The 15,466-nt window shown below is 42.9% G+C and overlaps 1 protein-coding gene across 3 annotated transcripts in view; it reads left to right on the top strand.

Moving 5' to 3' along the window:
- The window catches only part of TBC1D8 (TBC1 domain family member 8), a 132,988-nt gene that overhangs the window by 50,254 nt on the left and 67,268 nt on the right, over nt 1-15,466 (top strand). The window contains exon 2 of one of the 3 annotated variants that reach the window (XM_032255477.1): nt 8,832-8,942. In XM_032255477.1, coding sequence (XP_032111368.1) covers nt 8,832-8,942 — 111 coding nt within the window. Of the gene's footprint in view, nt 1-8,831; nt 8,988-15,466 lie in introns of those variants that run through there. The other 2 variants (XM_032255476.1, XM_032255478.1) reach the window with 2 other exon arrangements.

Below are 15,466 nucleotides of genomic sequence, written 5' to 3'. Positions count from 1 at the left end.
TGGAGTTACTTTCTTACTAGAGAAGAGTAATCCTTGTTCAGTATCCTCAGGGCATTCTCCATAACAAAGGCCAACTCACCAGAGAAGAATTTTCTTTTTTTTAAAACATATATATATATATTTTTTTTTTAATTTTTTTTTTTTTTTTTTTGACTGTAAGTTTATTCAATGTAAAATAATCCTCTCCAGTTTTACTGAGGTGGCTGACCATGTCTACGACCAAATCTGCCTCTAAACTGGAATTTGGTTGCTGACCCAGCCCCCGCCTTGGCTTTTTTGGTCAGCACCAGGTGGCACAGCACTCCATCTGTAGGTATCTCTGTCGGCTTCCCCTCTTGTGAGTCTTGCAGGTTGCCCACACTCCAGACCTTTAGGCCGAGGCCTACCTGTCTCTGATAGCGTCAGCGCAGGGTGGCAGGCACAGTCTCCAGGGGCAGATGAAGGTAATCATGGAGATACTGGGTACCATCATTGGTAAGGTACCAGTAGAAATGTCTCCAGGCAAACTGTTCCTTGACGTAGTCTCGGGACTTGAGAGACTGCGTGTCCTTCATGACATGAAGGTTGGGCACATTCTTGTCTGCCAGCTCCAGTTGCTTAGGCATGTGGACATGCCTTGGCCATCCTTCTTGGCCACCATGAGTCCCTCCTTAAAAAGTAGTTCATAAATGGTAATCCGGTTCTTCTTAGGCATCGACATCTAAGTGGCTGTAGGGTCCGAGGCCCAGGCTGGAAAGCATATGTATTTTTTTATAGAGATGAGGTTTCTCCATGTTGGTCAGGCTGCTCTGGAACTCCTGACCTCAGGTGATCCGCCTTCCTCAGCCTCCCAAAGTGGGGTTGAGCCATCACAATCCCAGGTGTGAGCCATCACAGCTTTAACCCCTTGTTCCTAATCACTGAGCTCCCCTGAGCGGTGGCTAAGGTTCTGTATTAAAGTGGCAGGCCCTTTATCCAATAGACAGGTTTCCGGCCCCCTTTGTCATCTGGAACTTGGGAGCAAACCTGGAAGAAAGCAGGGATTCTGAGCAGCCTAAGGAGTATTTGCTATAAAAGCCCAGTGCTCTTCCTTTGTTTCTGAGGGTTATTGAGTGGGCAGATTAAGGAGATTGTAGGGGTGGGGTGTGTTGTACCCTGGATGGGGTGAAGAGGGCCTCTGCTGGGGAACGGGATATTGGTAGCAACAGGACTGATCAGATACGTAAATATTTTGACAATCAGCCAGGGGTGGTGGCTCATGGCTGTAATCCTAGCACTTTGGGAGGCCAAGGCAAGCGAATCATCTGACGTCTGATGTTCAAGACCAGCCTGGCCAACATTGGTGAAACCCCATCTCTACCAAAAATACAAAAATTAGCCAGGTGCGGTGGCACACATCTGTAGTCCCAGCTACTCGGGATGCTGATGCAGGAGGATCAGTTCAACCTGGGAGGCGAAGTTTGCAGTGAGCCGAGATTGTGCCACTACACTCCAGCTTGGGCAATAGAGTGAGCCTCTGTCTCTTTTTTCTTTTCTTTTTTTTTTTTTTTAAAGATGGGGTTTTACCGTGATGGCCAGCCTGGTCTTGAACTCCTGACCTCAGGTGATCCACCCACCTCAGCCTCCCAAAGTGCTAGGATTACAGGCGTGAGCCACCACCGCGCCCGGCCTGTCTCTTTTTTTCTTGTTCTGTTGCCCAGGCTGGAATGCAGTGGTACAATCTCAGCTTACTGCAACCTCGCCTCCCAGGTTCAAGCAATCCTCCTGCCTCAGCCTCCTGAGTAGCTAGGACTGCAGGCATGTGCCACACGCCTGGCTAAGAAATTTTTTTTCAGAATAATGGAAACCAGTTTACTTGGTGTTGGAGAAGGGGTTACAAATATGGAAAGAAATGAGAACTCTGTGGTATTGGGTTGCAGTTGGAGATATTAGTGTGAACTCATTTTTCTCTGTGTAGATATGTATGAAAATACAAATTGATGTAAATGTGTAAACAAATATGTGTGTATGTAAGTATGTAAATGCATATAGAGTTGACCCTGGAACAATGCTGGGGCTAGGGGTGCCAACCCCCATGCAGTCAAAAATCCTCACATATAACTTTTGATCCCTAAAAGTGTTACTGCTAATAACCCACTATTAACTAGAAGCCTTACTGATAAAACATTTGGTTAACACATTTTTGTGTGCTATTTGTATTATATACTGTGCTCTTACAATAAAGAAAGATAAAAGGTTATTAAGAAAATTATAATGAAGAGAATATATATTTACTGTTCATTAAGTAGAAGGGATCATCATAAACATCTTGATCCTCATGATCATATTCATGTTAAGTAGTCTGAAGAGGAGGAGGGGTTGGTCTTGCTGTCTCAGGTGGCAGAGACGGAAGAAACTCCACGTATTAGTGGACCCATACAGTTCAAACCTGTGTTGTTCAAGGGTCACCTGTACACACATATATATGTACAGACTTATATTGCCTGGATCTGTGCATTGAGGGGATGTGGAAGTACCCCATTAGCATGAGCATACCTGGCTTTCATATGCTGGCTTTTTTTTTTTTTTTTAATTCCTGAGTATTCTTTTTTTTAATTGCATTTTAGGTTTTGGGGTACATGTGGACAACATGCAAGATTGTTGCATAGGTACACACATGGCAGTGTGATTTGCTGCCTTCCTCCCCATCACCTATATCTGGCATTTCTCTCCATGCTATCTCTCCCCGACTCCCTACCCCCCGCTGTCCCTCCACTATTTCCCCCCGACAGACCCCAGTGTGTGATGCTCCCCTCCCTGTGTCCATGTGTTCTCATTGTTCAACACCCACCAATGAGTGAGAACATGCGCTGTTTGATTTTCTGTTCTTGTCAGTTTGTTGAGAATGATGGTTTCCAGGTTCATCCATGTCCCTACAAAGGACATGAACTCATTGTTTTTGATGGCTGCATAGTATTCCATGGTGTATATGTGCCATATTTTCCCTGTCCAGTCTATCATCGACAGGCATTTGGGTTGGTTCCAGGTCTTTGCTATTGTAAACAGTGCCGCAATGAACCTTTGTGTGCATGTGTCCTTATAGTAGAACGATGTATAATCCTTTGGATTTATACCCAGTAATGGGATTGCTGGGTCAAATGGAATTTCTTTTTCTAGGTCCTTGAGGAATCGCCACACTGTCTTCCAGGATGGTTGAACTAATTTACACTCCCACCCACAGTGTAAAAGTGTTCCTATTTCTCCACATCCTCTCCAGCATCTGTTGTCTCCAGATTTTTTAATGATCGCCAGATTTTTTAATGATCACCATTCGAACTGGCATCAGATGGTATCTCAAAGTAGTTTTGATTTGCATTTCTCTAATGAGCAGTGATGATGAGCATTTTTTCATATGTTTGTTGGCCTCATGTATGTCTTCTTTTGTAAAGTGTCTGTTCATATCCTTCACCCACTTTTGAATGGGCTTGTTTTTTTCTTCTAAATCTGTTTTAGTTCTTTGTAGATTCTTGATATCAGCCCTTTGTCAGATGGGTAGATTGCAAAAATTTTTTCCCATTCTGTTGGTTGCCGATTCACTCTAATGACTGTTTCTTTTGCTGTGTAGAAGCTGTGGAGTTTGATTAGGTCCGATTTGTCTATTTTGGCTTTTGTTGCCAATGCTTTTGGTGTTTTGGTCATGAAGTCCTTGCGTACGCCTATGTCCTGAATGGTTTTGCCTAGATTTTCTTCTAGGGTTTTTATTGTGTTAGGTCTTATGTTTAAGCTTTAATCCATCTGGAGTTAATTTTAGTGTAAGGTGTCAGGAAGGGGTCCAGTTTCTGCTTTCTGCACATGGCTAACCAGTTTTCCCACCACCATTTATTAAACAGGGAATCCTTTCCCCATTGCTTGTTTTTGTCAGGTTTGCCAAAGATCAGATGGTTGTAGATCTGTGGCGTTGCTTCTGAGGCCTCTGTTCTGTTCCATTGGTCTATATTTTTGTTTTGGTACCAGTACCATGCTGTTAGCCTTGTAGTATAATTTCAAGTCCGGTAGTGTGATGCCTCCAGCTTTGTTCTTTTTGCTTAGAATTGGCTTGACTATGCTGGCTCTCTTTTGGTTCCATATGAAGTCTAAGGTGTTTTTTTCCAGTTCTGTGAAGAAGGTCATTGGTAGCTTGATGGGGATAGCATTGAATCTGTAAATTACTTTGGGCAGTATGGCCATTTTCATATTGATTCTTCCTAACCATGAGCATAGAATGTTTCTCCGTTTGTGTCCTCTCTGATTTCATTGAGCAGTGGTTTGTAGTTCTCCTTGAAGAGGTCCTTTACATTCCTTGTTAGTTGTATTCCTAGGTATTTTATTCTCTTTGTAGCAATTGTGAATGGCAGTTCATTCTTGATTTGGCTGTCTTTTAGTCTGTTATTGGTATATAGGAATGCTTGTGATTTTTGTACATTCATTTTGTATCCTGAGACTTTGCTGAAGTTGCTTATCAGTTTCAGGAGATTTTGGGCGGAGACGATGGGGTCTTCTAAATATACAATCATGTTGTCTGCAAATAGAGACAATTTGACTTCCTCCTTTCCTATTTGAATACCCTTTATTTCTTTTTCTTGCCTGATTGCTCCAGCTAGAACTTCCAATACTATATTGAATAGGAGTGGTGAGAGAGACCATCGTTGTCTAGTGCCAGATTTCAAAGGGAATGCTTCCAGTTTTTGCCCATTCAGTATGATATTGGCTGTGGGTTTGTCGTAAATAGCTTTTATTATTTTGAGATACGTTCCATCAATACCTAGTTTATTGAGGGTTTTTAGCATAAAGCGCTGTTGAATTTTGTCAAAGGCCTTCTCTGCATCAATTGAGATAAACGTGGTTTTTGTCTTTGGTTCTGTTTATGTGGTGAATTACATTTATAGACTTGCGTATGTTGAACCAGCCTTTCATCCCTGGGATGAAGCCTACTTGATCGTGGTGGATAAGCTTTTTGATGTGCTGTTGCATTCGGTTTGCCAGTATTTTATTGAAGATTTTTGCATCTGTGTTCATCATGGATATTGGCCTGAAGTTTTCTTTTCTTGCTGAGTCTCTGCCGGGTTTTGGTATCAGGATGATGTTGGTCTCATAAAATGATTTGGGAAGGATTCCCTCTTTCTGGTTTACTTGGAATAGTTTCAAAAGGAATGGTAGCAGCTCTTCTTTGTATGTCTGGTAGAATTTGGCTATGAACCCATCTGGACCTGGGCTTTCTTTGGGTGATAGGCTCTTAATTGCTGCCTCAACTTCTGCCCTTGTTATTGGTCTATTCAGGGTTTTGACTTCTTCCTGGTTTAGGCTTGGGAGGATGCAAGTGTCCAGGAATTTATCAATTTCTTCCAGCTTTACTAGTTTATGTGCATAGAGTTGTTTGTAACAATCTCTGATGATAGTTTGTATTTCTGTGCAATCTGTGGTGATATTCCCTTTATCGTTTTTTATTCCATCTATTTGATTATTCTCTCTTTTCTTTTTTATTAATCTGGCTAGTGGTCTATTTTGTTGATCTTTTTGAAAAAACAGCTCCTGAATTTATTGATATATGCTGGCTTTTAAATACAATTCTTCACTAAATAAACCAGAGTTTTTTGAAGAAATGGCTGATTCCAGGGCCAGAGTAGTGAAATTACAAGATGAGGTTGGAATATTTTGTTGTTCCAGAAAATAGGAAGAACAATGGGGACATATCTGAAGGACACAGAAGCCTGCTTGAAGGGGTTGCCATTGGCCAAACCTGTAACAATTAGAGTATCAAAATATATGATAGAAATAGATTATAACCCATTGAATAAAACGGAAAAACATGAGGCCATACTGATATAAATAAGTGAATAATGAAATATTTGATGTGGAACAGGAAATTTTCATGGCTTCAGAATACATCTCCACAGAATACTGGTTTGTGGGTCAAGATGGCCAGGGGCAGACCTATGTTATTCTAGTTAACCAGTTAGAAGCTTGCTTTGCTTATTGTACACTGAAGTTTGTGCCTTGAACTAAGCTGTATCAAATACTGGTGCAGTAAAATAGAAATCAAGCAGCAACAGGAGGCCTAAGGTAAATACCATCTGAGAGCACTGTAAAACCATGGAACACCGCAGGGTGGTTGCAGAGCAGGAAATACTGCTTTGGTCCCAGGAATGCCTTCTCAACATGGAGGCTGCATGCGGATCTGGTAAAGAGGACTTGTGTAAGATCTCTGAGAAGGGAGGCAACCTCTGCTCACAAGATCCAGGAGGGTCTTTGCATATGGGAGCTTGCAAGGAGGAAAATCCTTGCAGGGCAGAGATACTGCACAGGCTCTGCCTAGGTTCTCAGAATATGGAGTAATTTTGATTGCTCTGTGTCTGCAAAAGCACAGTGATCCTTTGGTGTAGCACCTTAATCTGCTATGCTTCTGATGCAAATGCACCTTGATAGCAACAGGAGGGAGAACTCAGTTTCTCCGTTTGCCTAAGAATCACATCTGCTACTGAATACTGCAGACGACACCCCTCTCCCTTGGCTGTCTTTCCCACTTTAGTTTCAAGGCCTCTCCCAATAATTTCTAGTCCTCCCCTGATCATCCCTCTCTGCTCTGCCACCCCTCAGTTAACAAGTGTATACACGTAATAAAAGCATGTGGAGCCCAGAGCTCAGTGCCAATGAGGATCACCCCACGAGAGAGTGCTTTGGACCCCTGGACCCATGCTGTGAACTTCTACTTTTATCTTTGTCTTTATTTCCTTTTTGCACTCCCTCATCACCGCCGGGATATGGGGCACCCACACACAGGGTTGGGCTGGTTCCCAACACCGTTAATTACAAAGGAAAAAGGAATTACTTTATAGTGCAGAAGCTTGGCAGCCCCTATTCGAGTCAAGTGATTAAAGTGAACGTTACCAAATTGGGACAAGTAGAGGTCATCTGCTACCTGATAGGATGTGGTGAAAACACAGCATCATTTCTGTGATTCTTGCCAAAAATTTATAACCTTTATTTAATCATGACCCGGCCTCAGGCAAACTCAGACTTTGGGACATGCTACGAGAAAAACTGGCCTGTAAAGCTTCGAAAGTGTCAAGGTCATGAGTCAATTAAAGACTTCTCCAGACCTACGTGGTCTAAAGAGACTTGTCAACTGAATGTGACTATCAACTGGATCCATTGTAGCAAAAGGACTTTATTGGGACATTAGGCAACATTTGAATGGGATCTTATGATTAGATATTAGGGTCATATCAATATTAATGTTCTGAATTTGATGGTTGTGCTATGGTTATATAGAAGGATGCCGTGTTTGTATGAAATATATAATGGGGTGTTAAGTAAATAACTTATTCCCTAATGATTCAACTTTTCTTTATACTTGAGGTTGTTAAAGTATATAAAAATAGACATAGTAGTTGCTCAGGCAGCTGTGGCCCTTATTCAGGGCCCATTAGTTAAGGGTAATGTGTAAAGTAAATTGAGGTGCCTGATCTTCTCAGCCATCTTAGCCACCTAGATTCCCAGGCAATCAAGGATCAGGATGCCTTTTTTTTTGGAAACTGAGGTCCTGCTCTGTCTCCCAGGGTGTAGGGTGCAGTGGCACCATCACTGCTAACTGCAGCCTTTAACTCCTGAGCTCAAGCCATCCCTGCGCCTCAGCCTCCTGAGTAGCTAGGACTACAGGCACTTGCCACCATGCCCAGCTAATTCTTTAATTTTTTTATAGAGATAAGGTTTCACTGTATTGCCCAGGCTGGTCTCAAACTCCTGGACTGAAGCGATTCATCTGCCTTCGCTTCTCAAAGTGCTGGGATTACAGACATGAGCCATCGCACCCCTTGGGATGCCTTTTTTTTTGCTTTGTTGTTGTTTTTTGCCTGCCATTGATTTCTGATGCCACTCATTACAGCAAAATGCTAATCCTGCACTCACATTTCATGCTTTATAGTCTGTGAAGGACTTTGATAGGTTTTCTTTTCTTTTTTAATATGGAGTTTTGCTCTTGTTGTCCAGGCTGGAGTGCAACGGTGTGATCTTTGCTCGCTGCTACCTCCGCCTCCTGGGTTCAAGTAGTTTTCCTGCCTTGGCCTCCTGAGTAGCTGGGATTACAGCCACCATGGCTGGCTAATTTTTTGTATTTTTAGTAGAGATGGGGCAAACTCCTGACTTCAGGTGATCCTTCTACCTTGGCCTCCCAAAGTCCTGGGATTACACGGGTGAGCCACCACTCCCGGCTAGTTATCTTATTTACATCCCACGGTACCCTGGAGCAGGCAGGATTATTCTACCATATTGGAGAGGAGGATAATGATGATTAAATAATAATAATGGGTGATACAGAATACTTTTTATGGGCTTGCAATAGTTTAAGCACTTTGAATATTAAATACATTCACTCATTAATTATCACAATTACCCAACAAAGTAGGTAGACTGTGCTTATTTTATTTCACCAACAAGGAATCCAGGGCACAGATAAGTTAAGTGATTTGTCTACGGCCCACAGCTTGAAAGTGGTGGAGCCAGGATTTGCATTAGCCAGTCTGACTCCAGAGCCCCTGCTTATTTTTGTACTGGTTCATAGCACCTTAGCTAGGCTGGGTGACTGGTTTGGGGCCCTTCATTCACCTCTTCACTGATTGAGCAAATGGGTCTTGAGTGTGCCTTCAGGGCAGGTCCTGCTGCAGATGCAGAGCCCTTGGCTCCATGGAGCTCAGGCTTTGTGAGGTGAGTCAAAGAACTGGATATGAAACTGTCTCTACCACCCCAGTATGGAGTCAGCCGGCGGCCACTGCCTCACACACCTGAGGAGCTGGCCAGCCTGTGCTCACAGGTGCCCTTTCCTCTCTTTTCTTTTGAAGGTCGCCTGGTCGGCGCTCTGGATGCAGTGTTGGATTCCAATGCACGAGTCGCTCCATTCCGAATTCTGCTTCAAGTTCCCGGCTCCCAGGTTTATTCTCCCATAGCATGTGGTGAGTTACTGAATGGATCAGACGTTTACTGGGCCATAGCCACTGGTGAGTTTTGTTCCAGTTGGAATGCTCCAAACCTTAAGGTCTAAGCATGCTGAGTATCTGCATGTCAGTGAAGTTTGAAGGTAACCCCTTTGGGTGGCCCCCTCATTTGCTTTTAGGAACTTAATTCCCTTCCCCTCCACTCCCCTTCCCTCTCCTTTCTTCCTCTCCTCTTCTTCTGCCCCCTTCCCCTGCCCTGCTCTTCCTTCCCTACCCCTTCTGTCTCCTCCCTGCTCCTTTCTGCCCCTCCCTCTCAACCCCTGCTTTCCCTCCCATTTTTTCTTTTTTGCTTTTTTTTGTTTTTTAACCATCAAAAGCACATAAAGGTGGTAATCTTGGGCAGCATAGCTTGGGCATGCCAGGCTTTCGAGTGGTGTGTTTCCTGGTGCTCATATATTGCTGATAACGGATCGAGCCATTTTCTTCCTAATCTTGTTTCAGACTTAACAAATGTACTCCTGGATGTGTACACATATTGTGATGGTGTGGGGCAGATTCTGAGGGCTGTGTCTGACTCAGGGCAGTCTTCTCCTTTGTGATGTGTGGGCAGATTCTGAGGGCTCTGTCTAACCTAGGGCAGTCTTCACCCCTTGTTCACCTTTGCAATGAGAGAATGAGTCACTGGACAGCTGGGGGCTGAGAGAAGGTGGAAACTACCTGTTCATCTTCTCCCACAGGGGTTTCTGTTCCTCCCACAGACATTGCCTGGTCCTCTGTCTAACCACTCAGGTTCCTCTTCAACCAGGAATCATCACTTCTTGAGAAGACGGTTGTATTAAAAAAACAAAACCAAAATGTCTTTTTTTTTTAAACACAAATAATAAATGCTTATCTTTCAGAAGTGAAAAAGTAGATAAGAAAGAAGGAAAAAATAATCACCTGCAACCTTTACCCATGGCTAACCTTCCTTCTACATATATACATGGTGGTTTGTTTTTTTTAAATTTTGTTTTCTTATAGCACCTTATTAGATACTTGAACTTTCAAAATCACCTCTACATGTTCTCTAGCAACATTGAAATAAAAAAAAAAAATTTAAATTTAATTTTGTTATATTGAGACAGGGTCTTACTATGTTGGCCAGGGTGGTGGCCTTGAACTCCTGGCCTCCAGTGATCCACCTGTCTTGGCCTTCCAGAGTTGCTGGGATTGCAGGCATGAGTCACTATGCCCATCCAACATTGGAATTCTTTTTCCTGGAAGGGGCAAGAAAGTGTGAAGAGAATTCACATTCATATCCTACCATCCAAAACTAATCACTGTTAACATCTTGGCCCGTTTTTTTTGTTTGTTTGTTTGTTTTACTTTTTAATTAAGACAGATCATTCTGCATTTGCATAAAATGACAAAGATGATGCATGCTCAGTAGGAAGAAATCAGGCTGGGAACGGTGGCTCACACCTGTAATCACAGTACATTGGGAAGCCAAGGAGGGAGGATTACTGGAAGCCAGGAGTTCAAGACCAGTCTGGGCGACAAAGTGAGTGGGACCTGCATCTCCACAAAAAATTTAAAAATTAGCTAGGCATGGTGGCACATACCTGTAGTCTCAATTACTAGAAAGGCTGAGGCAGGAGGATCGCTTGAACCCAAGAGTTTGAGGCTGCAGTGAGCTGTGATGCTGCCACTGCACTTGAGCCTGGGCAATAGAGGGAGAGCTCGTTTCTTAAAAAAAGAGGCCAGGCGCAGTGGCTCATGGCTGTAATCCCAGCACTTTTGGGAGGCTAAGGCAGGTGGATCACGAGCTCAGGAGTTCAAGACTAGCCTGGCCAAGATGGTCAAACCCCATCTCTACTAAAAATACAAAAATTAGCCAGGTGTGTTGGTGGGTGCCTGTAATCCCAGCTACTTGGGAGGCTGAGACAGGAGAATTGCTTGAACCTGGGAGGCAAGGTTGCAGTGAACCTGCTGCACTCCAGCCTGGGCAACAGAGTAAGATTCCATTGCAAAAAAAAAAAAAAAAAAAAAAAAAAAAGGAGGGAGGAGTGTGTCAAAGAAATCAGCTAACTGAAAAATACAAAGAAGGTATCTATCTCCGCAAATCCCAACCACCCAAACTAACGTCTAGTTTTATGAGGTTTTTTTCAGCCCAGGCAACTTTCTAAGACATTTAGACACACAGAGATAGTTGAAAAGATGGATAGAAGTACTTTTATAAAGATACAACTTGTGCGTCTGTGCTTTTATAACAAAAGTATTACATTTACTTGATTTTAATAAAAGGAAATAAACTGAAATGAAACCAAAGAAATGTTAAATTTCAAATAAATGTTTCTTTAGTACAAGAGAGATTTGTTCTAAAAGGTTCAAGTAAGGTTAAGGGAAGAGATGTTTGAAAGCATTATAAGGTTAGAATTGTGCCTTTTGAAAAACAATGTTTTAAGTCTGATAGTGTTCACTGGCTCCCCACCCTCTGAGTCAAGGGTGCCAGCATTCTTATTCTTCTCCCTGCTTTCCCAGTCTCTCATTTGAAAAAGTTCTATTATTGGTTTTACATTGTGCTTCGCATTCTGTCACGTAAGGTTACTTCCGTTGTTTAGCTCAGTTCTCATTTACATTGATTTGATGCTTTTACTTAAGTATGGATTTCCCAGTCCAGAATCTTTTTTTTTTTTTTTTTTTTTTGAGACAGGGTCAATGGTGTGATCTCGGCTTACTGAATCCTCCACCTCCCGGGTTCAAGTGATTCCTACCTCAGCCTCCCAAATAGCTGGGATTACAGGCATACGTTACCACGCCTGGCTAATTTTTTGTATTTTTAGTAGAGATGGGATTTTACCATATTGGTCTGGCTGGCCTCAAACTCCTGACCTCAGATAATCCTCCCACCTCAGCCTCCGAAAGTGCTGGGATTACAGGTGTGAGCCACTGCGCCTGGCCCCAATCCAGAATCTTTTCTCTCTTATTTGGCTGGATTCCTGTTTTCTTCCCTCAATAATGTCAGCGTCCTGTTTTCTGAATATTTTTTCACATTTGCAAATATTTGCCCCTTGTTTCTGGACTCAAGTGACACCTTCACTGGGTGATAGTCTGAGGCTACACTTTAGAGCAAACTTGTCCAACCTGTGACCCGCTGGCTGCATACGGCCCAAGAGGTCTTTGAATGCAGCCCAGTTTATGAGGTAAGCATCAGCTCAGACAACAAATTAGTAAACTTTTTTAAAACAGGATGAAATTCTGCTGGGCACGGTGGCCCACTCCTTTAATCCCAGCACTTTGGGGGTGCGAGGCAGGCAGATCACCTGAGGTTAGACCCTGTCTCTACTAAAAAAACAAAAATTAGCGGAGTGTGATCTTGGGTGCCTGTAATCCCAGCTACTCGGGAGACTGAGGCAGGAGAATTGCTTGAGGCCAGGAGGGAGGTTGCAGTAAGTTGAGATCATGCCATTGCACTCCAGCCTGGATAACAGAGTGAGACTCCATCTCAAAAAAAAAAAAGATGAAATTTTTTTTTCTTTTAAGCTTATCAGCTATCGTTAATGTTAATATATTTTATGTGTGGCCCAAGATCATTCTTCTTTCAGTGTGGTCTAGGGAAGCCAAAAGATTGTACATCCCTGTCTAGAGGTTGGTCGCTGTTGTTCTAGGGTCTTCCGGTGTTTGCTAGGCTAATGGGAGAAATCTCAGGCAGGACTGATTTTTTTTTCCTTTGTGGGTAATAAGCTTTTTGTGCACATAACTCTGGCTTTATCATTGAAGTTTAGTAACTTGATTAACATCTGTAACTACTGTGAACACATTGTGTTACATTTTTGGGAACATGGTGTGCACTTGCAGTCTGCAGAGTTTGGTTTGAATTAAAGAAACCAAGATCATTCTTGGTTTCTTTAATCACTTTAGGAAATTTTCTTACATCATTCTGTGTATGTATTATATTTTTTGATGCATTTTACATTTTGTTTGTTAACTTTTCCACTTCAAGGATACTTTATGTTAGATAGCTGTCATCTGTTTTTCATTTCTGTTTTTATCCGTCTTTTTCATCTGTGCTCTCCATTCTGCTCATAGTTCTTTTGAGTTAATAATTTGGTTTGCAACAGTATATTTCATACTTTGCCTCTTTTAACTTACTACTCATTTTTTTGTCATGTTGTTTTGATCCTCATTTCATTTTGTTAGGTTTCCAACATCTTTTTAATCTGTTATTAGTTCATCTGTGAGCGCTTGTTTTATTGAATCCATGTTCTTCAGTGGTTTGGGAGTATGAAACATTTGTGAGAATTTTGTTTTCTTCCTTGAGTGTTTCATTCTCTTCTAGCACAGAATCTCTTCTTTAGAGCCTTCTGTTCTCATCTGTTCATTTTCTTTTACGGTCAAGTGTTCGCTTGCTTGCAGTGCTGCTTCCCCTCATCTTGCTCATACTTGGGCGTCGTTGTCCCAGACGTTATATTGGCACTAACATAGTGTGACTTTAACTTGTGTTACGGGAACAGAGCAAGGAGGACTGGTATCCCGCTAGACGAGACATGGTAGGTGAAGGAGTAGGATCCTCTTTTTCACATTTCTTGTGGATTTGGTGCTTTTGATGTATTTTTTTTTCTCCCCTGTAAGTTGGCTTCTGGAGAGTTGCCCACATCTCTGCTCTGTTCCTGCATCCATACCCTTTGTAACCACAGCCATACCATGTTCTTAATGGCCACACAGCATTCAATTCTGTGGCTATAGCTTGATTTACTCATCCATTCCTTATTGGATACTTAATTGGTCCTGATTTTTTACTATTCTAAAAGTAGAAGTGAATACCCATTCACTTCAGCTTTTCAGTACACTTAACAATCCCTAAATTCCATTCATTTGAAATATTTGGTGACTGCCATGTACCAGACACATGCTTGGTGTTGTGGATTCTGCCCTGAATGTGTGAGGGGCAATCTTCCTGCACCTAGCTTTTCAGGGCCCAGGGGAAGGCAGATAGCACCATGAATTACAGGTGTAGGTGGGCAGAGGGCTTGGAAGACCCAAGAGGAAAGCACCCTTGGAAAGCACATCCTAAAGAATGGCTGCATGGAAGGGATGTGTGTTTCTCTTTTTTTTGAGACAGAGTCTCACTTTGTCACCCAGGCTGGAGTGCAGTCATGCAGTCTCGGCTCACTGCAGCCTCCATCTCCTGGGTTCAAGCGATTCTTCTGCCTCAGCCTCCTGAGTAGCTGGGATTACATGCGTCCACCAGCATGCCCGGCTAATTTTTTATTTTTAGTGGAGGCAGGTCTTGAACTTCTGACCTCAGGTGATCCTCCCATCTCTGCCTCCCAAAGTGCTGGGATTATAGGTGTGAGCCACCGTGCCTGGCCAGGATGTGTGTTTCTAATGCGTTTTGTATTTATTGCCAAATCACCTGCCATGATGTTTGCACCGGCTTCTCTGGCTCTTCCCCTCCCAGCAGTGCAGGAGTCCTAAGCAGGTTAACTCCTAGACCCTCTTTCTGTTGAGCAGAGATCCGCTTCCTTTAGTTCCCACTGGGCGTGATTTCTGCCTCAGGCAGGTCTGCAGTTGCATCACTTTCTGCTGCCTTCTTGCCCACAGAACATCCCCTAAGTAAGAATTTATTTTTTCAATGCACTTTTCTTGGGTTAAGGAAGCGAAAATTGTTGAGTGTATTTCTATCATGGACCGGGGGTATTGATTTAGGTCCTTAGACCTCTTCTGGGAGTTCCTTGGGCATCTTGCATTGTGTTATTGACTCACCATAGTTAATATTTTATTGTGTCTTGAGCATTGAGCAAAGGCCCTTGCTCAGGGCTTCAAGTCTCAGATAAAGTGCAAACAAGAACTGTAGGAAAGGCCTGGGTGGCTCCAGGACACGGGTGGGAACAGGAAGAGTGGCCTACACGAATGATTTATATCTTCACTTGAGTTTGGCTGCTTGTACAGCAGGATGGGGAGACATAGGAGGGCTGAAGATAAGTTTTTTTCCTTTTTTTCTAAGCAGAGATAGGTAGATAATTTCATGGGTGGACTACATTATTATTTGGCAAAAGATATCTGTGGCTGACTGTGGTTGGAAGGAGAGATGAGTTGCTATTAATTTTAACTTAACATGGACTAGAGAATCCCAAGGCTTTATAAAGATTACCCGGCTTCAGTGGGTAGAGACTTCCTGGGAGAGAGTGGTTATGAGTTGTTTGGGACGTTGTGGGCAGTGTGATTTAGGTGACAGCTGAGATGTCACCTCCCCTGACTCCCTGTCACCTGCCTTCTCCGTCCTGGCAGTCACTCATCACCAGCTATCCTTTGAATTGATTTTTGTCTGTCTTTTACTTCATGGAAATAAAATTTCTCTGAGAGTCATGCTTGTGACCCTCTGATGCTTAGGACAGAGCTTGACGTGTCATCAATGCTCCGTACACCATGAGTGGGTGTATAAGTGGGCAGTATGGAGAGAAGGGGAGGAGTCTCAGCAGTTAAGACTCCTCCTGTATGTAAAGAGAGTGAAGGTAAGGCACGCAGTTTCAGATGAGATTCCTTGGATGCTTTCTGCTGAG

Source organism: Sapajus apella, unplaced genomic scaffold (genome assembly GCF_009761245.1).
Source record: "Sapajus apella isolate SASKATOON/1434 unplaced genomic scaffold, GSC_monkey_1.0 scaffold89, whole genome shotgun sequence".
NCBI classification, from domain to species: Eukaryota; Metazoa; Chordata; class Mammalia; order Primates; family Cebidae; genus Sapajus; species Sapajus apella.
The sequence above is the reverse complement of the archived record's forward strand: the minus strand, read 5'-3'. Positions and strand labels throughout refer to the sequence as shown.